Genomic DNA, 25,238 nt, shown 5'->3' with positions numbered 1-25,238 from the left:
CCAGAGGTTTCTAACTGTTTTGTGCCAATGCCTCTTGCTTTCTATTTCCTGTCTGTGCAGAGACCCTGGAGAGTGATATGTCTGTTTTCCCCTGTTCTTGAAATGTATAGAAATGTAACATGAAAATGTCAATGTGAACAAAATGCAACCTTTTCTTTTCCAGTCTCTCGTTTTCCTTTGGCCCCTTTGCCTGGTCGGTGTTGACAGCTGGTATCACCCACGCTTCTGATCCCCCAAACCCTCCGTGCCCTGCGAACACTTCCAGAGGCCCCGCTCCAGCCTCGCCCTCTGCGCCAAAACCTTCGGCTACTCTTGTTGAATGAACAAGATAACGTTTACGTCAACTTTAAGCTTTTAAAATTCATTTAAGGAGAAACTTCCTTTCCAAGCAAAGGTAGAGTCGTTGAAATGGAAAAGAAGACCATTCTAGAGAAAAGACAAGTTAGACAGTGGAAACATGGTTTGCGGTAAGATACACAGCCACTTCCGACCCCAGGCGCCTCGGCCTCACTTCTTACGGCCACCTTTGCCGCCCTTGGCAGGTGGCGGTACCGCTGCCCTCCCCTTGCCTGCTTCCTCTGGTTTTTCTCCTTCCTTTGGCTTTTTGCCCTTTTTATCCTTTCGTGGAAGAATCCGCACACACGCTTTGACCTTCTTGCCTTTGAAGTGTGTCATTTGAAGACAAACATCTATTAAAGCAACAAGTGCAGCCACACCGATAAGGATCTGGGAAACAAAAGAATCCTCGTTACTTGTGCTTTTCCTTCCAAAGCTGTCACGGTTCCTTCCCGGCTCGTGATTGTCCGTAGGTGCTGTTTAACCCCTTCCCTTGACCCCTCAACCTGCCAGACCCCAGAGAGACTTTGGGTTTGCCCCTCCCCTGGCCTCAGCTCCCCGATTCTGATCCCCATCCCTGTAGCCGGTCACCTCACCACATTTTCTTTCTCTCTTTGGACCCCGCCCGGGTGGGGCCCTTCGCTCTGGGGCCGGCAGGCAAGCTTCTGGGGGGAAGCTCTTAGCTGGGTGGGCTCCCTGGACATCATCTTCCTTTCAATGGCTTCTCCCCCGGAAACGTTGACCCAAGTTACCTTTAAACTTTGCTTGGATCCTAAGATTTTGTGAAAAGAGACCCTTTTCCTTAGGGGGAAATAACCATTCTCCAAATGAGGTGATTTCTGAACAAGTAAACAGCCCAACATGAAAGACTCACCACACCATAAATGTAGTGCATTGGCATGGTTTGCCGAGTTTTCACGGCAGAGAGGGCGGCCCCCACGAGGAAAGCACTGGAGGACAGGTCGTTGAGAAGGTCCTGAAAGCATGGGAGAGATGAGTCGGCCTTAGAGCCGAGGCCCCGTCAACACCAGACCTGGCCTAGCTTCCTCCAAAGGAAATGGTTTTCAAACTTCTGCCTGATTTAAAAAATATATATAGGAAGATGAATATTTACTGGGCTAGGTGGACATACCTGTGGCCTACCAGCTGGACTCTTTGAGTTGAGACACAAAATCCAGGATGCTTAACTGCCTTTACGGGCTGCCTCAGCTACCATCCCGTCTGTGAAATCACACATTTGGTGGCTATGTTTTCCCCCCTTCCAGTGCCCACTTAAATAAATGCATGGCTCTCCAACTAATCGATGTCCCGCTTGGGTACCACCTCACAGCATCTTTCTACTCTGAAGGCCAGCTCCTCTTTCTGAATCCAGGGTGGGCTGTGTTGCTGGCAGGAGGTTCTGTTGGACTCTGGTCCTTCACTGGGAGCCTGGCAGCTGCCTCTTCCCCCCCTACTCATCCCTTCCCCCACCTTACTTCTTAGACACCGACCCCCCCTCCCCCCCACCCCGTCTTTGCAAGGCCACGTCACTTCCTCCATCATCCACTCTCCTTCCCGTCCCTTGCGGCCACAGTCCTGCCCTAGCTCCATATTTGTTTCCCTTACCCTATACTGACAAGGTCCAGATGTTCCCAGACTGGGCAAAAGGGCTGCCTCCCATGCTGCCTTCCTCTCAAGTACCACCCACTGTCACTCCCTGGCACAGCCAAACTTAACTCAAAGTTGGCCAAACCATGGCCACAGCAAGCCGGCTTCCTCCCCCATCACTCCTGGGGTGATGCTGGCCCAGAGCTTGCGCATCCTCTTAATCCCATGGGCAGCAGCTGACCCTGCAGTGCTGGGTGACGCCCATCTTTCCCCTTGATTTCTCTGATGCCATTTTCTGGGGTTGTACTTCCCTGGCCACTTTGTCTCAGGCCTTTTCTTTTCCTCCTCGTTCTGGATTTTAACACACTTCAAACATACAGAAAATAATAGAACATCCCATCCCCAATCCCACCTCCACCAGCGGTGACCCACTGAGATTAAACAGATGTTAATGTCTTGCAATATTTGCCTCAGGGCTCTCAAAACAAAAACAAACCATAAACAAAAAAACTTTGTGGAATGAGCTACAGTCTTACCATTCCATCCCTTTCCCTGCCTTCTGCATGTGTTCCAAGTCTATGGGTAGTCTTCCCAAGTGCACAGTAGTATTTTCCTCCATATTATATATTCATAAACAATATATACTATTTTGTGTTTCAAAAATTTAAATAAAAAGATATATCTTATAGCATGTGCTTTTTAAACTTAAAAACCTTTTTTTGAGATTTACCCATTTTGAGAAATATATGAGATTGAGATTAATGAGATTGAATTCATTGATTTTAGCTGATGTATGAATAAACCAAACTGGAGACGTTAGGGTGTTTCTCCCTTTTAGGAAATTATTATTGCCAACGGTGCCTGCAGTGAACACTCCTGTCTGTGCCTCCCATGCACATCTTTTCCTTGTTGAGGTATTGCCAAGTTTCTCTCTAAAGGGCTTGTGCCAGTGTCCACTCATGCCCGCAAATGCTTCCCTGGTGGCGCAGTGGTTGAGGGTCCGCCTGCCGATGCACGGGACACGGGTTCGTGCCCCGGTCCGGGAAGATCCCACGTGCCGCGGAGCGGCTGGGCCCGTGAGCCATGGCCGCTGAGCCTGCGCGTCCGGAGCCTGTGCTCCGCAATGGGAGAGGCCACAACAGTGAGAGGCCCGCGTACCGCAAAAAAAAAAAACAAAAAATGTATAGGGGCTCCTGTTTCCCATGTCCTTGCCAAAGCCCAGGATTACCATGCTCATTTACTTCTGCCCATCTGGTGAGTTGAAATGGTACCTCATTGTTGTTTTAATTTTCTGATCGCTGGTTACTAAGGAAGCATTTTTAAAAACATGTTTTAGGCAGTTGGGTTTCCTGTCTATTCATATCCCTTACCCCATTTTTCTATTGGCTTGTTTTAAAAATTTTGTTTATGATGTCTTCTGTTGTAAAGTTTTAATTTTAATGGTATGCATAGTTTCTCTTTCTTTCTCTTTCTCATGGTCCCAAGAACATTTATGAAATACTCCATTCAGCTGTGTTATGCCACCTCTGTCATATGCCAAGTTGCCATATGTATGTAGGTCTATTTCTGGGTTCTCTTTTTTATTCCTATATTAGTCTGCTCAGGCTGCCATAACAAAATGCCACAGACTGCGTGGCTTAAACAACAGACATTTATTTTCCCACAGTTCTGGAAGCCAGGAGTCCATGATCAAGGCACCAGCAAATTCAGTTTCTGGTGAGGACTCTCTTCCTGGTTTGCCTGGCTGCCTTCTCACCATTTTCTCATATGGCCTTTCCATGGAGAGGAGGTAGGGGGAGGGATAGGGGAGAGGAAGGGGGAGGGAGGTCTCTGTTGTCTTTTTTTATAGGGACATTAATCCTATCAGACCCTTAGGATCTCATTTAATCTTAATTACCACTCTGGAGGCCCCATATGCAAGTATAGCCACACTGGGGATTAGGATTTCAGCATATGAATTTTGGGGGTACACAAACATTCAGTCCATTAGTCTTTGTCAACCCCTGAGCTAGTACCAAAGCTTTATAGTAATTCCAATATGTCGTTGGGTGAGTCCATCCTTATAATTCTTTTCATTCTTCCATAAGAATTTTATTTATTTATTTTTAAAATACATTTATTTATTTATTTTTAGCTGTGTTGGGTCTTCGTTTCTGTGCGAGGGCTTTCTCTAGTTGTGGCAAGCGGGGGCCACTCTTCATCGCAGTGCGCGGGCCTCTCACTATGGCGGCCTCTCTTGTTGCGGAGCACAGGCTCCAGACGCGCAGGCTCAGTAGTTGTGGCTCACGGGTCCAGTTGCTCCACGGCATGTGGGATCTTCCCAGACCAGGGCTCGAACCCGTGTCCCCTGCATTGGCAGGCAGATTCTCAGCCACTGCACCACCAGGGAAGCCCCATAAGAATTTTAGAATCACCTTGCAAAGTTCCACAAACAACCTCTGTTATAAAATTTCATTTAATGTGGAGATTGCTTTGGAATGAAATTGACATCTTTATGATAGTAGCTCTTCACATCTGTGAATGTGGTATATTTCTTCTCTTACTTAGATTTTTCTTCTATGTCCATTAACAAAATGTCATAATCTCTTTGTAAAGTTTTACAATCTTTGAACGGGTGTATTCTCAGACACCTGTAGTTTCTGTTGCTGTTTTAAATGGTTTCTTTGAAAAGCCATATTTTCTCATTATTTGTTGCTGGTATTCAGGAACACTATTTTTGTTTTTTGTAACCTTGTGGAACTCAATCAGTTCTAGTAATTTGACTGTAGATTCTTAGATTCTCTGTGTAGAGAATCATATTATCAGTGAGTAATGCTAGTTTTTTTCTCCTTCCCAATCCATATACCCTTTGTTTTTCTTGTCACATTGTACTAAGATCTTTAGCACAATGTCAAATAGAAGTGGGGATAATAGGCATCTCTAAGGAAACGCTTCTAACATTTTACCATGAAATGCAATGTTCATTTTAGGTTTGGGTGGTTTTCTGTTATTAAGTTAAGGAGGTTCCCTTTTTTCCTAGTTTGCCAAGAGTCTTCCAAAAATTAGTATTGAATATTACTAAATAGTTTTCCTACAGCTTATGAGATGATTAAATGGTTTTCTCCTTTAAATAAAAGATGGTGAATTATGTTAAGAGAATTTTGAGACAAAACCACCTTTACATTCCTTGCAGATGCCCTGCTTGATCCTGATGCATTGCTTGCTTATATATTGCTTGATTTAGTTTGCTAGTATTTTATTGAGAATTTTTATGGCTGTATTCAAATAATATAGGCCTATAGTTTACTTTCCTTATTATGTCTGGTTTTAAGATCAAAGCTTTACCAGATGGTACAACATATTATAACCCCCCCCTTTTTTTTAAGAGAAAAAGGGACAGACAAGTAGAACTGAATATGAATCTAGAAATGAACTGCATATGGGATTTTATTCTTTTATTTTTTTTTTTTGCCACACGACGTGGCATGGGGGATTTTAGTTCTCCAACCAGGGATCAAACCAGTGCCCCCTGCAGTGGAAGCGTGGATTCTTAACCACTGGACTGCCAAGGAAGTCCCACGTATGGGATATTAGCATTTAACAAAAATGCCCTTTCAAATCAGTGGGGGGAAGTTGTACTAGTCAGTAAATGAATAAACTGAGTGATAGGGTGGAACAGCTGGAGAGCCATCGGGATACAAAGCTGGAGCCATGGTTCACACCATATACCAAAAGGACTCCAAATAAAAGATTTAAATGTAAAAAATGAAACAAGTGCCAGATGAAAACATGGATGAATTATTTTATACCCTGTTTTTCTATTTCTTTTTCAGTCAATTTTTGTACATCATATGTTTTTCTGGAATATTATCATATTATAATTTATTGGCATAAAAGTTCATATTTTCCCTGTGATCTTTAAAACCTCTTCTTTATACTAATATTTTTCTTTGTTCTCTTTTTTTCTTATGGTTTATCTACTTTATTAGTCTTTTCAAAGAACTAGATTTTGGTTTTATTAGTCATCACTATGAATCTTTGTTTCCTATTTTATTAATTTTAACTCTTTGACATTGCTTTCTTAATTCCTTTTTTTGTTTTGTTTTGGTACCTCTTTTTAAAAAAATTTTATTTATTTTTTTATACAGCAGGTTCTTATTAGTTATCCATTTTAGACTTATTAGTGTATACATGTCAATCCCAATCTCCCAATTCATCCCACCACCATCACCACCCCAAGGCCCCTCCTCGCCCCACTTTCCCCCCTTGGTGTCCATACATTTGTTCTCTACATCTGTGTCTCAATTTCTGCCCTGCAAACTGGTTCATCTGTACCATTATTCTAGGTTCCACGTGTATGCGTTAATATACAATATTTGTTTTACTCTTTCTGACTTACTTCACTCTGTATGACAGTCTCTAGGTCCATCCACGTCTCTACAAATGACCCAATTTCGCTGTAATAAATTGGCTGAGTAATATTCCATTGTATATATGTGCCACATCTTCTTTATCCATTCGTCTGTCGATGGGCATTTAGGTTGCTTCCATGTCCTGGCTGTTGTAAATAGTGCTGCAATGAACTTTGGGGTGCATGTGTCTTTTTGAATTATTGTTTTCTCTGGGTATATGCCCAGTAGTGGGATTGCTGGGTCATATGGTAATTCTATTTTTAGTTTTTTAAGGAACCTCCATACTGTTCTCCATAGTGGCTGTATCAATTTACATTCCCACCAACAGTGCGAGAGGGTTCCCTTTTCTCTACACCCTCTCCAGCATTTGTTGTTTGTAGATTTTCTGAGGATGCCCATTCTAACTGGTGTGAGGTGATACTTCATTGTAGTTTTGACTTGCATTTCTCTAATAATTAGTGATGCTGAGCAGCTTTTCATGTGATTCTTGGCCATCTGTATGTCTTCTTTGGAGAAATGTCTATTTAGGTCTTCTGTCCATTTTTGGATTGGGTTGTTTGTTTTTTTGATATTGAGTTGCATGAGCTGTTTATATATTTTGGAGATTAATCCTTTGTCAGTTGCTTCATTTGCAAATATTTTCTCCCATTCTGAGGGTTGTCTTTTCATCTTGTTTGTAGTTTCCTTTGCTTTGCAAAAGCTTTTAAGTTTCATTAGGTCCCATTTGTTTATTTTTGTTTTTATTTCCATTACTCTAGGAGGTGGATCAAAAAAGATCTTGCTGTGATTTATGTCAAAGAGTGTTCTTCCTATGTTTTCCTCTAAGAGTTTTATATTGTCCAGTCTTACATTTAGGTCTCTAATCCATTTTGAGTTTATTTTTGTGTATGGTGTTAGGGAGTGTTCTAATTTCATTCTTTTACATGTAGCTGTCCTGTTTTCCCAGCACCACTTATTGAAGAGACTGTCTTTTCTCCATTTTCAGGACTGGCATGTTGTCCTCTTTACAACTCTATCTCCACTCTGATAACCTCATCTTTACTTGACCATCTGCAAACAGCTTATTTCCAAATAAGGTCATATTCACAGATACTGGGAGTCAGGACATCAACATATTTGGGGGGTACATAATTCAACTCATAACAGATAGCAAGTTTAAAAGATAGACTTCTTGGTGGACAGTTTGTTTTCCTTTAAGGACTTTAAGCATATCATTCCACTCCCTCAGGCCTCCATGGTGTCTGATGAGAAATTGGCTGTTAATCTTATCAAGTGTCCCTTGTACAAGATAAGTTGCTTCTCTCTTACAACTTTCAAGACTTTCTCCTTGTCTTTGTCTTTGGACAGTTATTATAATGTGTCTCAGTGTGGATCACTTTGAGTTTATTCTACTTGGTGTTTTCTTGGATGTGTAGACTCCTATCTTTTACCAAATTTGGAAAGTTTTTTGGCCATTATTTCTTTGAATATTCTTTCTGTTCCTTTCTCTCTCTCTTCTTTTGGGGCTCTGCCTATGTTAGTATGCTTGATGGTGTCCCATGGGTCTCTTAGGCTCTGATCATTTTTTTCCTTCATTCTTTTTTTCTTTCTGTTCCTCAGACTGAATAATCTCAATTGACCTGTCTTCAGGTTCACTGATTCATTCTTCTGCCTGCTCAAATCTGCTGTTAAACAACTCTAGTGAATTTTTCACTTCAGTTATATTACTTTTCAGCTCCAGAATTTCTATTTGGTTTCTTTTTAAACTTCTCTTTACTGACATTCTGTATTTGTTCATGAATTGTTCTCCTGGTTTCCTTTAGTTCTTTGAGCATTTTAGAGACAGTTGATTTAAAGTCTTTGTCCAGTAAGTCTAATATCTGGGCTTCCTCAAGGACAGTCTCTATTAACAATTTTTTCCTGTGAATGGGCCATACTTCTTTCTTTGTGTGCCTTATAATTCTTTGAAAACTGTACATTTTGAATATTATAATATAGTTACTCTGGAAATCATATTGCCTCTCCTCCCCAGAGTTTGTTGTTGTTGCTTGTTGTGAGTTAAAGTCATTTGTATGTTTAATGATTTTTCCTAAACTATGTTTTGAAAGACTATTCTTTCTCTTGTGTGGCCAGTGAAGTCTTTGTTTTTCACTAGCTTAATGGTCAGGTAGTGATTTGACAGAGATTTCCTTAAATATTTGGAAACAAGTCTTTGCAGATTGCCTTTGTGTTGGGGCACTCCTTCAACACCTCTCCAGGATGTTTAGAGCTCTTAGTTTTTACTTGCTGCTTGTGCAGGGCCTAAAGGTCAGCCAAAGGTGAAAGCTTAGGGTTTTTTTCTGGGCATGTGTCCAGCTCTGGCCATGTGCAGTCCTTCTAGATTCCCTGGTATAGGTGGGAGCTTTTCAAAGCTCTTATTCTCCCAAGCATCTGCTTCCCAAACTTCTGGTCTGTCTACTGCTTGGGAAACCTTGCCCCGGGTGGCTATGGTTAGTATATACGTCTTTAAATGCTTTAACAAATGCTATCTAGGAGACTGCTTCAGCCCTGAGAAAACTCTGAGGCAGGTGAAACAAAGGCAAGTCCCTGGCTAATCCCTCAGGGAGCCACCAGACAGGTCAAGCACACAACTCTAATTCTTTGGGAACAAGGTTTTTTTGTGTTTTTTTTGCGGTACGTGGGCCTCTCACTGCTGTGGCCTCTCCCGTTGTGGAGCACAGGCTCCGGACGCGCAGGCTCAGGGGCCATGGCTCACGGGCCCAGCCGCTCCGTGGCATGTGGGATCTTCCCGGACCGGGGCACGAACCCGTGTCCCCTGCATCGGCAGGCGGACTCTCAACCACTGCGCCACCAGGGAAGCCCAGGAACAAGGTTTTTATTGTTCCGTCTGCCACCAGCAAGGAATGTGGCCAGGAATGTGGGCTGTCTTCATGGCCACTGACCAGCTGGGGATTAAGGGATGGCAGGCAGGTTAAGTAAAATGCTACAACATTCTCTTACCAAAATTCAACAGCCTCTTTCTTCATTGAGCATTCTCCTGTTTTATTTTGTTTTGAATTAGATTCCAGAGTTCTGAAAAAGTCGATTCTGACAGTTTTTGAGAACCTAATCATTGCTTTAGTGGAAGGACAGAGATTTGGAGTTCCCTACTCTGCCATTTTTAGTGATGTCACTCTTATTAAATCTGGCAGGTTCTCAGTCACTATCACTTTGAATATTTCTTCTCTATTATCTTGAGTGTCTTCTTCTGGAACTCCTATTAGGCTTATGATGAACTTTCTCATTCCATATTCTATGTTTCAACTTCTCTCTTTCATATTTTCTCTCTTTATCTGTCAGTACTATAATCTGGGTAATTTCCCCACATCCTTTAGCTCATTACTTCCCCAGCTTTTGTCTGATATGCTTTTTAACCCATTTATTGACATTTTTATTTCAATAACTATATGTTCAATTCTAGACATTATATCTTGTACTTAAAAAAAATCTGTCTGTTCCATCCTAATAATGTCTTATTCTTTTCTTAGGGCTTTTATTTATGTCTTTATAATTTAAGTGTATTTTAAATTATTTTCAGACAGTTCTTTTATTATCTCATATTCTCAGGGTTCTAATCCTCCCATTTCTTGTTTTTGCTGGTTCTTGATTCTTAGTCCTGGGGATTTAAAAATCAGGTGTTTTGTAGTTTTGAACTGTGAGTTGATTTTTGTACACCCCCCCCATATCTGTCCTGTGAGAATCTCTTTATGCTTTGATTATGATTTTGCATTTGTTTTTCAGGAGTCCCATGGATTTCTTCAGAATACCATCAAATTGGGATCGATTTTTATGCCAGTTCCCAGGCACTACATTTTCTAAGCTGCATGAAGGTTTCTAGGCTGAAGGTAGGAAAAAACTTATACCAAATCTGTACAAAGTGTAGGTTCAAGGTTCGTATTTCTCAAGGTGGTCTTTTTTGCTTTTCCCCACTCAAAACTCGGGCAGAGATGAACATGCTTTCTTGTTCCTCTGTGTGGGTGAAAGGTATCGTCTCTGTCTTTTCCCTTAGGGTGCAGTCTTTGCAGGGTGCTGGCCTTATGCAGGATTCTCAGTTCTAAATTCCCACTTTGCTTGGGACCAAGGCCTCAAGTCCTAACTTGAAAGTATATGAGAATCCATATTCTAGGTTCCTGGGATAATATCTCGTGGGTCATTTCCACCCACACTGAAGCAGCTGATTTGTCACTGCTCCTGTTTTCCATTTCTAGCACCTCTGTGTTTCCTCTTCTTTTTTTTGCCAGCTCAGCCATTCAGTTAAAGCAATAGTGTTTACATTTCCCCTGGTAGTTTTAGGTAAGTACAGCAGGAGGATTTTCAGGGTTCAGTGATTTTTCATCTTGCTGGAACTAAAAGTATCTTCTCAAGCACCTTGGCTGGGAATGTGTCCTCTGCCTGTCCCTTTACTTTGTCCTCTGCGTATCCATCTCCCAAGAGTCTTATATGGCCCTCTTTTCCTTTCTCCTGATACTGGGAGTCCTCATCTACCCCCCTGAGACCTATGGATCCCTGGACCCTAATAACTTTTAATAAGTAGGCAGGACACAGTGTAGTCAGGGACTCAAGACTCTACTGATAAAGCTGGGTTTGAATCCTTTTTCTGCCACTTACTGCCTGATTTACCTGGGGGCAAGTTACTTAGCCATTCTGAACCCATTTCATGTGTAAAGTGAGTGAAACAGTGAGCATAGGCTCTGGAGACATGCTGTGAATGTGCAATGAACAAGGGACCTTGGGTTAGTTGGGAGGTAGGTAAGCTTTGTGATTACAGAGGTAACGGGCAGGGATTCAAGTCCATGAGTCTTCAGGCACAGCAGCTGGGGCTTTACTTTTACTCCTGAGGAACAATCTCACACAAGATTATTACTGTCTTCATGTTACAGATGAGGAAACAGAGTCTGGGAGTGGGTGGTAACTTGCCCAGCTCAGTCCCATTCCAGTGGATGACTGCTTTGGGCTGAACATCCTTCTGGGCTTAACATCCCTTGCAGGGATAGTCACTGGAGATCTGAGGCTGCTTTAGATGTGACTTTTTTTTTTTAATTCTCATCTTATATTACTGATTTTTTTCTTTGAATTCTGGGGATGGGGTGCCGTCAGAGTGGTCTTTCCAGTCAAGTGTGAGCAGGCACAGGGGATGGAAGGAACCGCTGGTTGCTACACCTCCCCTGCTCCCAAGGAGAGCAAAGCCTCAGGAAGGCAAAGACTCCTTCCTTTGACCACCAGGTAGGAAAGAGGTCCTCCACCCCCAAGTTGGGCTTTCTGGAAGCCTTTTCTACCTAACTTCAGCTGCCCCTGCTCTGGCCCCACTGGAAGGTCTGAGCCCATGCTCGGAGCACAAATAAGGGAGATGAGGCATATCTCTCTGTTCAGTCGCTTTCCAGGTGCCAGGATATACGCGTGAACGCACACCAGGCTCAGGAACTCCCCACCGCCCCTCACTTACAGAAATGGGCCACAGGATGAAGAACGTGTATCTCTGGATGGCGAAGGTGTAGATAATGATGAAGAAGATTAAGATGGACAACTCCATGGTGATGATGAGTGTCACGTGGGGGTGCACAGTGGTCCCCTTGAACATCATCAGTGAACCTATTAGGCAGCCCTGCCGGGAGACATGCCCTTTGAGCCACGGCAGAGGGCTCGGGCCAGAGGAGGCCTCGGGGAGCCCGCTCCTCCCTCTGCCCGTCTTTGGGCACTCCCTACCCCCCCCAGCCCCACCCAGGGATACGGGCCCACTTACCAAGATAATGAGCTTGACCTCAGCGTACCCATTAAGCCAGAACTCTCTATTGCTGTTCTTGACTTCCAACTCGTAACGGCGACACCACCCCTTCCACCTTCCCACTTCATCGCCCGGAGGAGGGGCCGCCCCCGGCGCGGCTGCGGCTGCGGCTGCAGCTGCGGCTGCGGTGGCCCCGGGTTTGCCCTTTTTGCCTTTGTCAGCCATCTTGCCGTGGAGTTCTCAGCTTCTCACGGCCTGCCCAATTTTTGCTGTTCCCGGCCAGGCCTGGCCTTTGAGCGAGCCGAATGCCCACCGACCTGCTTGGAGGCCGCGCTCAGCCAACGGCCGGGAACGACGAGCGAAGGCCAGCGCTTAGCGCCCTCTCGACGCGCACCTAGTCTCTGCACGCGAGTCCCCTCCGCCCAGCCGCGCCCCCGCGCCCGGCAGCAAGCGCCTCGAGTGTCCGCGGCCGCCCAGACCCTGCGCGGGAGCCCCCGCCCCCACGCCGGCTCCGGTGGTGGTCCCGCCTCCACGCGGAGCGCTCCCCACGCGGAGCGCTCCCCACGCGAGGCCTCTGGGGGTGCCGGGGGATGTAGCCGCTGCTCCCGCCTTCGGGTCGGGTTGGCTGAAACTGGCCGCCTGGGGCAGTCGCGCCCAGAGCCCCGAGGGCGCATTGGCACTCGTTTGAAAATGTAACGCGACTTTTACACAAGGCAGCACGAGCAAGCAGAAGTGTTCCGGGTTTAGCAGCCCTGATTTTACGATCACGTGTGGGCTGAAATGGGTGACAGCATGCGAACTCAGCGGCGGGAGGGAGAAGACGATGGTGCTTGCGAAGGTGCCCGCGACGGTGCCCGAGAGGGTGCTTCCGAGGGTGGCTCCGACAGGCCGCGTTGCTTCATGGTTGCCCTTGTAGGTGCCCTTGGGCTTCCCCTTGGGGGTACCCTTGTGGGTGAGATGGGTTCCTGGGTGGGGGAGGCACCGGTTTTGGTTTCGATTCCCAGAGCTTTTTTCATGGTATTCCTCATCGTCTTGGTGACCACAGTCGCATCGATGAGACACACGATTGCCGCTGTGAGACACAGGGACTGTCAGACACAAGACCATATGCGGGAAGGAAAGGCGGGGTTATTCTGCAGCTTCTTAGCAGCCTGTCCTCCCTATCCGGGCGGCGGGCGTGCAGCCTCCTGTCCCCCTCTGACCCTCCACTACCTTCCTGGTGTCTGCCCAGTCGGCTGCTGCAGCCCATTCTGGCATTCCCAGAGAAAGGGTTTTTGGAAATAGGCTTTTCTGCCAGTGACGGCCTTGCCTAAGGTCTGAGGCACCAGGACGAGAGTAGGGCACTGATCCTAGGAGGCTCCGGGTGGCTGTGGGCCTCCCGAGAAGGCCCCTCAGTGGAAAGGACTCTTGGGCTATGTTTGAAAAGGCAGGAAGGAGTTTCCAAGGGGACCAACTGGGAGGAGAACTCCAGGTACTGGACAGGGGTCTCCAAGGAATCTGGTGTGGCTGAGACGTATGGAGCCGGTGAGGGTGGGGGCAGAGTTGAGGCTGGGGAGGTGCAGGATCTGGGACTTCATCAAGAGGGGAGGGGAGGTTCCCGATTCAGAAAGCCCACTTGTCGCAAGATGAATGGAAAGCGAACCAGGCTGGCGGCAGGGAGACCAGTGGAGGGTGGTAGGAGCCTCTGCCATCCAGGTAAGGATTGATGGAGACCAGGGCGTGGGAGCTCCTGGCAGGTAGGAGAAGGCTTGGTGGCTGAGTTAGCAGATGGGGGTCAGCGGGCTACAGCACACTAGATTCCAAGTGCTCCCCAGCTCCTGTCTACCTTGTATGTTTTTCTTTACTGTCACTTAATCCCTGGCTGCCTTCATGAACTTTTCCCAGATAGGTCTTGCTCTAGCTAATCTGTGAGCTCCCTAAGGGGGAAGGGACTCTATCTCCAACACTGAGCTCAGGCGCAGTCCAATGGGATCGACAAACATTTACTGATCATAGAATGAATTCAAAGAACTTAAACTTTTTTTTTTCTGGATTAATTTCTGTTCCCATAGCTTAACTTCTTGAATCAAAGTCTCACCACCCCGTTCCACACCCCCTATCTTCCAAGCATTTAATCTGCCATTTCTTGTGGTCTTCATATGATGAGGATTTGTCCCAGCCTATTGAGCCAGGGTAAGGTATTTAACCTCAGTTCCCATATCTGTAAAAATGAGAGTTATAAAGATTAAAACAGAACGTGCCTAGCCTGGTGTGGGAACTTCTTTTCCTTCCACAACCAGGCTGAGTCTCTCACTTTTGACAATGCACTTTTTCTTTTCTACAATCATTTTTTTTCTTGTGATTTAAAGTATAATTTTCTAGTCCACAAAAGTCAAAGTCCTACTTATAGATAAAAAGAACATCTTGTTGCAACATTTAAAAAAATAGTGTGTATGATTTTCAAAAGAGATTCTGTAGATTTGTTTTCGTACCTATTTGGAGAATGAGCTTAGAGTTTGTGCAACCTCAAATCTTCTGAAGAAGTCAGCACAAGAAAGAGAAAGGGTGGTGGCGATGGTGTTCTATAAATGAAATAATGATAGTCTGCCAGTTTCCCTTTTCCAAAGAGTCTTGAAATACTGATCTTAAATGGAGTCATGAAGGCCTCTACTTACCCCTCCAACGTAGAATAAATGACTTCTTTCCTTTTCTTCCATCGCCAAGATGGCAGCTACGAAAAGGAACACAGCAGTAATGAAACTGTTGATAAGATCCTGCAATACAGAATTGAAAATTGTCAACTTCACATGAAAATGTAATTTCATAAAATATTTAAATTGGTCAGTTACCCATCTAAGGATGGATGCCTTTTAAAAACTTTCCCTTTGAGGAACCCTCCTGCACTGTTGGTGGGAATGTAAATTGATACAGCCACTATGGAGAAGAGTATGGAGGTTCCTTAAAAAACTAAAAATAGAACTACCATATGACCCAGCAATCCCACTACTGGGCATATACCCTGAGAAAACCATCATTCAAAAAGAGTCATGCACCACAATGTTCATTGCAGCACTATTTACAATAGCCAGGACATGGAAGCAACCTAAATGCCCATCAACAGACGAATGGATAAAGAAGCTGTGGTACATATATACAATGGTATATTACTCAGCCATAAAAAGGAACGAAATTGGGTCATTTGTAGAGACGTGGTTGGACCTAGAGACTGTCATACAGAGTGAAGTAAGTCAGAAAGAGAAAAACAAATACCATATGCTAACACATATGTATAGAATCTAAAAAAAAAAAAAAAAGGTTCTGATGAACCTGGTTGCAGGGCGGGAATAAAGAGGTAGACACAGAGAATGGACTTGAGGACTTGGGGTGGGAGGGGGGCGAAGTGAGAGTGGCATCGACATATATACACTACCAAATGTAAAATAGATAGCTAGTGGGAAGCAGCAGCATAGCACAGGGAGATTCTGTGCTTTGCAACGACCTACAGGGGTGGGATAGGGAGGATGGGAGGGAGGCTCAAGAGGGAGGGGATATGAGGACAAGTGTATGCATATGGCTGATTTGCTTTGTTGTGCAACAGAAACTAACACAGTATTGTGAAGCAATTATACTCCAATAAAGATCTATTAAAAAACAAAAAAAATCCAAAATAAACTTTCCATTTGATTAATATTAAGAGGAACTCTCAGCAGCATAATTCTTATATCTTCCAGAGACATGAGTTTATGTGATTATAAGGTTCTGGATAGGATCGTCAGTAGAAATGGGTTTAACTTCATTAAAGAACACTCTTAAAAAAAAAAAAAGCTGACAACTTTCCATCAGACTTTTTAAAGGTCATAGGAAAATGGGCAAGAAAAAAACCTAGAGGTCTAGGGGCCTCACCCATATTGACCCTCCATAAATATGATCTTATTGAAGTTTTGTATTTTAAATTAATGTAAATTCTGCATTCTATTCCATAATACATTTGTTTTAATATAAAAATAAAAATTTAGATGAACACTTTACTGATTTAATTCTACTTCCAAATCTGCAAATCAGTAGAACTGATACTTTGGAAGTTGGATCATATTTATTCTTTAGGGTCCCACATCCCAAGAAGCAGGAACCCATCTGAGGAGCTAGCCTGATGTTCTGGAGTGAAAATGACTTTCTCTCTTTCCTGAAACGGCCAGAATTGAGTCTGCCTTGACATCTATAGGCTATCTGTGTCCTTCTTTTTGGACATTGATACTGGGTTCTTCAAATGCTGGCCCAATCTGTTTCTTCATGTGCTAAATAAAGGATGAGGATGAGTGGGAGGGGGCACACTCCTGAGGATAAGCACAGCCTGGGCTTTGGTAGCACAGTGATAATGAAAGAGAAGGTTCTCACTGAGTCAGCGGCACCAGCGTTGGAGGATGAGTAAAACCCCGGGGTCCTTTAACCTCCATACGGCCCAGGTAACTAATCTGAACATTTTAAGTTTTTACGTCTTGGTGGCATGACTTGGTAGTGTCAGCTTGGCTGGTGCACTTGCCCAAACACAGCGAAGAGCCCTGCTGTCTGATCATAATGGGTCTAAGTGGAGCTCCTCAGCGTGCCGAGTGTTTCCCCTCTTATTACCTCATTTAACCCTCACAAACACCCTCCAAAGTCAGTATGGCTAGGATCCCCATTTTAAGAAGATGTAACAGAGGCTTAGAGAAGTTCATTAAATTGACTATGATTGAATATCTGGCAAGGAGTGGAGTCAGAACTCAACTCACTATTGCCTCCCATCAGGGACACCCAAATAAGGAGGAAATGATCTATCCCCCAAGGTTGGCAGTGCAGCACCCATCTTTGGCATTTTCTGTGGAATGGGGAATGGAGGGTCAAAATGGTATGGGACAAATAAGGACAAATAATTGGCCTGCCAAGTCCTAGATGTATGACCTGGGGCGTGTTTTATCACCCCTCTGTGCCAACAGGCTAGGATCTTAGTTCCCTGACCAGTGAATGAATGTGTGCCCCCTGCAGTGGAAGTGCGGAGTCTTAACCACTGGACCACCAGGGAGTTCCCCCAACAGGCTTTTTTTTTTAAACATCTTTATTGGAGTATAATTGCTTTACAATGGTGTGTTAGTTTCTGCTTTACAACAAAATGAATCAGTTATATATATATATATATATATATATATATGTTCCCATATCTCTTCCCTCTTGCGTCTCCCTCCCTCCCACCCTCCCTATCCCACCCCTCCAGGCGGTCACAAAGCACGGAGCTGATCTCCCTGTGCTATGCGTCTGCTTCCCACTAGCTATCTACCTTACGTTTGGTAGTGTATATATGTCCATGCCTCTCTCTCACTTTGTCACAGCTTACCCTTCCCCCTCCCCATATCCTCAAGTCCATTCTCTAGTAGGTCTGTGTCTTTATTCCTGTCTTACCCCTAGGTTCTTCATGACATTTTTCCCCTTAAATTCCATATATATGTGTTAGCATACAGTATTTGTCTCTCTCTTTCTGACTTACTTCACTCTGTATGACAGACTCTAGGTCTATCCACCTCATTACAAATAGCTCAATTTCGTTTCTTTTTATGGCTGAGTAATATTCCATTGTACATATGTGCCACATCTTCTTTATCCATTCATCCGATGATGGACACTTCGGTTGTTTCCATCTCCGGGCTATTGTAAATAGAGCTGCAGTGAACATTGTGGTACATGACTCTTTTTGAATTATGGTTTTCTCAGGGTATATGCCCGGTAGTGGGATTGCTGGGTCGTATGGTAGTTCTATTTGTAGTTTTTAAGGAACTTGCATACTGTTCTCCGTAGTGGCTGTATCAATTTACATTCCCACCAGCAGTGCAAGAGGGTTCCCTTTTCTCCACACCCTCTCCAGCATTTATTGTTTCTAGATTTTTTGATTATGGCCATTCTGACTGGTGTGAGACGATATCTCATTGTAGTTTTGATTTGAATTTCTCTAATGATTGGTGATGTTGAGCATTCTTTCATGTGTTTGTTGGCAGTCTGTATATCTTCTTTGGAGAGATGTCTATTTAGGTCTTCTGCCCATTTTTGGATTGGGTTGTTTGTTTTTTTGTTATTAAGCTGCATGAGCTGCTTATAAATTTTGGAGATTAATCCTTTGTCAGTTGGTTCATTTGCAAATATTTTCTCCCATTCTGAGGGTTGTCTTTTGGTCTTGTTTATGGTTTCCTTTGCTGTGCAAAAGCTTTGAAGTTTCATTAGGTCCCATTTGTTTATTTTTGTTTTTATTTCCATTTCTCTAGGAGGTGGGTCAAAAAGGATCTTGCTGTGATTTATGTCATAGAGTGTCCTGCCTATGTTTTCCCCTAAGAGTTTGATGGTTTCTGGCCTTACATTTAGGTCTTTAATCCATTTTGAGCTTATTTTTGTGTATGGTGTTAGGGAGTGAGGCTAATTTTTAATATGGGGATAATGATTGGGATTCATTGCGTTCATCTGAGGATTAAATGGCACAATGAATCTGAAAGCATCACAGGAGGTGTAGTGGGAATGCATCAAAGTGTAGATTCCTGATATCTGCCTTCAAGATAGTAAACTTTTCTGTGAACTTCTGGTGTTCTTCCTGTTGAGACTGTTGAGCAAGGAGCCCTGTTGTGGAATGGGACTTGCCTCTTGGAGAGGCACTAATGTCTGTTATTTGGGCGCCTGGTGAGTAACACTGGAGGGGGCACGTGGTGCAGGGCTGGTGAGGGTTGGAAGTCAGCTCCAGTTGGGTTCTGTAGGCTGAGTGAGAGGTCTGCCCACACTGGGGCAGGTACAATGGTTTTCAGCTTTGCAGGAAGCGTAGGATCTGAGGATTGTGTAAACCAAGATATCAAAAAATGTGAACAAGGACCCAAGCGGAGTGTAAACTTATAAAATTAAAAATTAACTAACTGCAGTCTAGATCATTGAGAATTTGGACGAATGCACACTAATAATGATAACAGTAACAAAACAAATGCAGACTCGGTCTCCCTAGCCAATTGTTGACTCCCTGTCAGAATTCCATCTCCTCGCTGGACTATTGGACATTATAGTTTACTGTGGTCCTTACTTGCAAGGAAGTGCTCTTCTGAACTGTCCCTTGGAAGTAATGCTTTCTTCGTACCTAACATTTCTATTGTAGCTCACATATCTTGAGCACTTACTATCTGTCACATACGGTGCCAAGGTGTTCATATGTGATCTCATTTGATTCTCACAACAAACTCTCATTATCCCCAATTTACAGATGGGTAAGCAACTTGCCTGGGGTTGCTCAGCCAGTAAGTGGCTATGACCCTCCTCAGTCTGACTTGAGAGCCCAAGGGTCTTCTCCTGACTAACACCCCCTCCCTTTTGCCTTAGACACAGACCCTCTTGTTGGCCTCATCTTTGACAAAGAGAAAGATACGTTCTCCCAGATGGGTAAAACTACAGCTGAGTCTTGCCATGTGCAAAAGCACTTCTGGTTTCCCCATAAATGTCATCCTTACTCATCATCTTTTTCTTTCTCCCTTTGACTAAATACCTTATTGACCCAAGTACCTGCCTCTGACACAGTGAGAGATGGGTTTGTGACTTGACTATTATTTTTTTATAAAGCCCCCAAACCGTTCCCTGAGATAAACAAAATTGTATAGAATTAAAATTGGGAAAGAAAAAGATGCTTTGAGGGTGAATGCTTTTTTTTATTTTTTTAAATCACTGAATATTAGGAAGAAGTCAAACATTTACACTTTGTTTCACAAAACGTGGTATTTGTAAGAAGGATGTATATACAATAAACATTATGCGGTATTTGTGCCTTGGAGTTCTCCAAACACATGGCAGAACCTGATCAGTCATCACCAGAATCTGAAGGGGACATTCTGAAGCTGATACCTTTTACTTATAAATGTAAAGATATTGCTGGTAGTCTTGGAATCATCCCTTCAATAGAGTTCTAGTTAAATATGTTTATTATGTTCTTTTTTCTAGATTGCTTTCTATTGGAAAAGACATCAGCTTGACCAGAACTCAGTTTCTCGGACTGTATGGGGAAATACCTTCTTTACAGTGTAGAAGTGTTGAAAATATGGGCTATTCAGAAGACAATAATTATACTTCATACTTTTCTTGGGTACGCTGGTGACATAAGACTAGGGTGGGTAAAGTTGATAATGAAATCTAGCAATGAAGACAGTGACCCCACCACAGGTGGGGTGAGGAAAGCTGGCCACACCCTGGAGGACAGAAACAAGAAAAAGGCAGGGGCTTTGTATCACGCTCTGGGCTCCCATAGCTATCCAAAGAAAAGAGGATGCTCTCCCCCAAGGACAGAGGTAGCAAAAGGGGGCCTGGCTTTACCAGAGTCGCCCAGAGGCCTGCAGCTCTCCACAAGCTGGCCTGAGCTGCCCGTGACTGGGAACAGCTCCTCTCGCAGCACCTGCTTCATGCTTAGGAGACCCTGGCTCCTGCCTCTCCCTGAGGCTCTTCCTGGATGCTCCCCCTGGACCCTCCAGCAAAGCACGGGGCCTTGAGGCTCTCTCCAGCTCTCCAGCTTTATGGCCATGGGCCTTTGGAGGGCTCCGGTCCTCCTGACCACAGCTGCTGACCTTGGTGCAGCCCTCAGTCGCCGACCCCCAAAGGCTTGTACCCTGCCCTCCACTCCAGGAAAATCAGTTCACCGTTCGTCGCACATTTTAAGGAAACCATGAGAAAATGGGAGCGGATTCAGAGAAGGTAAGATTTTGAGAACGTGAGGGAGACAAAGATGTAGGGAGGGTGAAGATAAACCAGCACAAGGCTATAGGGCATAAAGTCTGGAAAGAGTCTGGGCTTTAGAGTCAGACAGACCTGGGCTCAAATCTGAGTTTCCATGTGCCTAGATACAACCACGGGCAACACAGTCTCTTTAATCCAATTTTCTCATCTGTTAAAGGGGGAGTGGGGGACGACCACAACCTCACTGGGTTGTTGTGAGGATTAAATGAGGTAATCTATATGAAGAAGTACCTGGTGTGTGGCATGTGCTCAAAAACAGTTATTTTACCTTCCGCTCTTGAAAACTTCCATGGACAGAGATTTTAGTTTCCGCTCAGAAACCTCTCCGTGGTTGTAGCTCTCCAGAACTGAGAGGGTCTTCCACGTGTCCGATTAAAGCTGCTCAGAGATTGCTTCCTGTGCTTTCTGCTGCTGAGAGAGCTCAGCAGCCTTTCCAGAAAATCCCTCAGACGCTTGGAGAAAGTATTTTGAGTTTTAGTTCAATAGCAACCCATCCTACCTTACAGTTTAAAAAAAGGTACCATAAAAATGTATGATGTGGAAGAGGCATGGGCTCGGAGTTAGGATGGTTCACGGTGCAAAAGATAAAAGGGTAAAAGCCACCCAACTGCCTCAGGGGGTCCGACCCACACTTTGTAGCGAATATATTTACTTTGTGGCAAGCCTTTTGTGATCTGTGCTTTAAACACATTTAAATGTTACAGGACCCCTATAGACAGCTCTTATCATCACACTTTTCCTTCTCTGAATTTCCCAGATGGGGAAACTGAGGCTAAAGTTCTCACACCTAGTAAGGTGGCAGGGCCAGGAACGGGGCCCATGTCTGTATCTGGACAAAACTATGCTTCCTGTCCAGTCTGTGAGGATACAGAGCCTCAGAGTCCGGAATGAGAAGGATTTTTCTGTGACCTGAGGAATTAGCTTTGGGAATTTTTCAGTTGGTAAAGAGTATGAAATTCTGGAAAAAGCTATTGAAGAAGGCCATGCAGTGTCTTTTCCTGAATACTCCACCATACGGCACCCCTTTGGAAAAGCTGGACCCTTGACACATGAGAAGTTTGACTCTTGCACTCCTTCAGGGCACACGTGACAGTTTTCTGCCACTTAGCCATGTTGTAGAAACATGCTTTTTCGGAGGGACGTTTGTAATCTGTTAGAGAGGGTGCTGTTTGACAAGTAGAAGAAGCACGTGCCGTTTTACAAGCAATATACTACTGAATACACTGAGTAAAATTTTCTTTAGGACCAGCTGAAAAGCACCACGTGTTTAGGGCCGTAATGAGATGTAAGCAGGTGTGTGTGTTGGTTGTCCTATAGATGGAGGGGTTCAAGGAATCTTTCTGAGCTTTAGGCTAGTTTCCTCTCTGGGATTAGGGTGACACTCTGTCATAGCTCAGCTATGTCCTTGTCCAGAGAGATCTCTCAGTTGTGCTCCCTTGAAGAGAGCCTTTACTGTGGGGCTGAGGGCAAAGCTTATATGAAAATTATGAAAATGAACACTTACAAGTAAGGGCCAATGTAAATAAGTCATCGAGTGGTGAAGGGTTAGCGTATATATTAGAATGAAAAAAAAGAACGATGCAGGTTTCCAGGACTGTGATTGCTATATAGGACTCCTGGGCTTCAGCAATGATGAAACAAACTAGTGCCCCTATGAGAAGGCCCTGCAGTAAAAGAAACAGAATTTGTTTTAATGCAAATGAGCTATTAAAAAACAAAATAAAATAAATGATCAGACTGTAAATCTGATTATATTGCAATTGCCTGTATTGTTTTGCACATATATATTATTTAAAAAATTCCTTACATGTTTAAGAAATGAAATAACACAGACAAAAATTGCACACAGTACAGAAGCTTCTTTCTCCTCCCTCATCCCAACCCTAGTCTATCTCCTTAAAAGTAATCACTGTTAACAGTGTATATTTCATACCAGAAAGAATTGTGTATATACAGGTCAAGTAAAGTAAATATATATTGATTTTGATAGAAAGAGTGAGGTAGAGTCCCAGCTTTCTTTCTTTCTGAACAGCTGTTGATTATCCCAACATCATTTATTGGGAAACACCACTGATCTGAAATCCAACCTTTATCATATACTAAATTTTCGTGTGTATTCGGGATGCTTTTGAAACTCTTTTCTTCTATTGAGTTGCTGATTTCTTTTCTAGTACTTCTGAAATTACAAGCAACTTATTTTATGTTGTATTATTGTCTGACTTAGTCCCCCTTTCAGTACTCATTCTCAGGTTATGTTTCTCATTTTTGTCTTGGTCAAGTTCCCGAAGCTAAGCCTGTTGGTATTTTAATTGGGATTTCCTTTAACTTATAATATGGAAAGATTACAAAATTTAGTCTTAACTCTTTAAGAACAAAGTATATCTTTCCGGTTATTTTAGTGGTTTTTAAAATATCTCTCAATAGAGTTCTAAAGTTTTCTTCATATAGGTCTTTCAAATTTATTTCATTTAATCTTAGATATTTTGTCATCTTGATTGCTATTGCAAAGAGAAATATTTTCTTCTATTTTAAGTTCTTGTTTGCTCATTTCTACTAATGAGTTAGTAGAATTTATCTTGTTCTAAATTGTTTCCCAGTTGATTTTATTTTTTAGATCTTTGATCATATCAGCTGTAAGAAATGATATATTTTGCCTCTTCTTTTCAAATAGTCATACTTATTCCTTTTTCCTGTCTGATTGTGGTGACTAGTGGGCATCCTCTTTGTTCCTCATTTTAATGGGAATACTTCTGAGGTTTAATTATATATGATGCTGACTTTGGGGTTTATTTTTATAATGTCAGTGAAATATCTGTGTATTCCTATTTAACTGGTCTCTTCTTCCCTTGTTCACTTTTTTTTTCACTCAGAGATGAAAGTTGAATTTTGTCAAATGTGTTCTGTACCCTATTTGATAGTGTCCTAATTTTTTCTTCTTTTACTTACGGTGGATTAGTTTAATAGAGTCCTAATATTGAATCATCCTTATGTTTCTTCTTCATGGTGTGTTTTGAAGAAGCACTGATGAGCATTTTCTGTTAATATATTAATACTGCTGCTTTGATACAAGTGAGATTTCTATTTAGTTTTCTTTTTCTGAACTTGGTCAGGTTTTGATATCAGTGTTACACTGACTTTGTAAAAATAGCTCAGAAATGTTTCTTCTTTCTCTATTCTTTGAAAAAGTTTGAATAGTATCAGAATTGCATCCCATGAAGGTTTGAAAAGAGTTAACCTGTGAAAAAGTCTGGGCCTGACACATTTCTGAAAGATACTCTCATTCCCCACCCCCCCCACCCCCCCCCACCCCCGGTGCTTATATTGGTCTGTTCAGGTTTTTCTCTGTTCTGGGATCAGTTTTGGTAATTTATAGTTTCCCAGAAAATCAACTCTTTGATCCAATTATTCACATTTATTTGTTTTGCAAAGTGCTCCTGTGAATCCTTCCAGTTTCTTCGGGGTTTGCATTATTTTCCCTTTCTGGTTTCTAACTTTAAATATACGTCCTCTTTTACCCCATTTTTTCCTGTTATATTGGCCAGTGGTTTAATTGGTCAAGTCTATTATTCTTGTTTGCTAATGTACACATTTCTGTTATTATCTCCATTGCTTCCCTAGTTCCCTTTGTGAGGGGAAACCTGAGGAATATAAAAGTGAGGGGTGGAGGGAAGCGTGCCAAATTTAGTAGCAAGGGTAGAGTGTGTGGGAGGAGCAAAGGGAGAGGAAGAAGAAAGGGGAGGCGAAACAATGTGGACCGGCAAAGGGAATTAGGGAAGTTTCCCCCAGGTGGCGCCCCTGGGAATCACTCACTCCCTGAGGCCGAAGCCGGCCTGCATCCGCCCTTGCATCCGCCCAGCGGGCAATCAGCTCTCTCTGCTCACCAGCCTAATGATCTTCAAGATTCTTGTGGGCGAGAAGAGAAATCGCTTGAGGCTGTCCCTGAATTTGGGCGGGAGTTTGGCGCGGCCCTCAGCACGCTTTTGTATGGCCTTCTTCTCTCGCTGGCTGGGGATCGCGGGTTGTGCAGTGGGCTTGAGTGTGGGTGCAGTGCGCCCCCGGGATGCTGAGGGCGCCGCGCTTGTGTCCCGCACCGAGCTTGTGGATGGCGCCGAGCGCTCGGGATGCGCCGCACGGGCGACGTTTAGTGAGCGGGAGGGACGCCCCCCGGATTTCGAGTCCCCCGAACGTGCGTTGTCGTCTTCAGGATTCATGGTGGACCCCCGGGCCTGGTGGTGTCTGACGGGCCCCTCGGCTCTGAGCCTGCACGGCGGCGGCCGGCTCTCCCCGGGGAGCCAGCGTCGCGCCCCAGCGGCTGCCGGCCGTCTCTCCCTCGCGCGCACTCAGCTCTGGCTGCCGGCAGACAAACCAAGCCCTTCAGCCGCCCTCGTAGCCACTGGGATGCGACGCCGCTGCCTAGCCTGGGCACTCAAGGT

The 25,238-nt window shown here is 43.9% G+C and overlaps 2 protein-coding genes across 2 annotated transcripts in view; one reads left to right on the top strand and one right to left on the bottom strand.

The window, feature by feature from the left end:
* TK2 (thymidine kinase 2) overlaps nucleotides 1-25,238 on the top strand; it is a 78,170-nt gene that overhangs the window by 11,071 nt on the left and 41,861 nt on the right. The window contains exon 2 of the mRNA XM_060130430.1: nucleotides 10,074-10,177. The gene's annotated coding sequence lies outside the window, so the exon portion shown is untranslated. The remainder of the gene's footprint in view (nucleotides 1-10,073; nucleotides 10,178-25,238) is intronic.
* CMTM2 (CKLF like MARVEL transmembrane domain containing 2) lies at nucleotides 508-12,279 on the bottom strand. Its single transcript, XM_060130432.1, has 4 exons — nucleotides 12,073-12,279; nucleotides 11,776-11,934; nucleotides 1,211-1,312; nucleotides 508-726 (listed from the first exon to the last, which is right to left on the bottom strand). Exons 1-4 carry the CDS (start codon nucleotides 12,277-12,279, stop codon nucleotides 508-510), a joined length of 687 nt encoding a protein of 228 aa, XP_059986415.1.

The sequence above is a fragment of the Lagenorhynchus albirostris genome, chromosome 19 (assembly GCF_949774975.1).
Source record: "Lagenorhynchus albirostris chromosome 19, mLagAlb1.1, whole genome shotgun sequence".
NCBI lineage: Eukaryota > Metazoa > Chordata > Mammalia > Artiodactyla > Delphinidae > Lagenorhynchus > Lagenorhynchus albirostris.
Note: the sequence above shows the minus strand (reverse complement) of the source record. Positions and strands in the feature narration are given on the sequence as shown.

What these genes read in the sequence shown, in the direction of transcription:
- CMTM2 (XM_060130432.1), bottom strand. Translation starts at nt 12,279, where the DNA reads ATGGCTGACAAAGGCAAAAAGGGCAAACCCGGGGCCACCGCAGCCGCA. An exon ending in TCATCCTGTGGCCCATTTCT is followed by an intron (nt 1,313 to 11,775) that starts GTAAGTGAGGGG and finishes CCATGCTTTCAG; the next exon opens with GACCTTCTCAACGACCTGTC. An exon ending in TGCACTACATTTATGGTGTG is followed by an intron (nt 727 to 1,210) that starts GTGAGTCTTTCA and finishes TTTGTTTCCCAG; the next exon opens with ATCCTTATCGGTGTGGCTGC.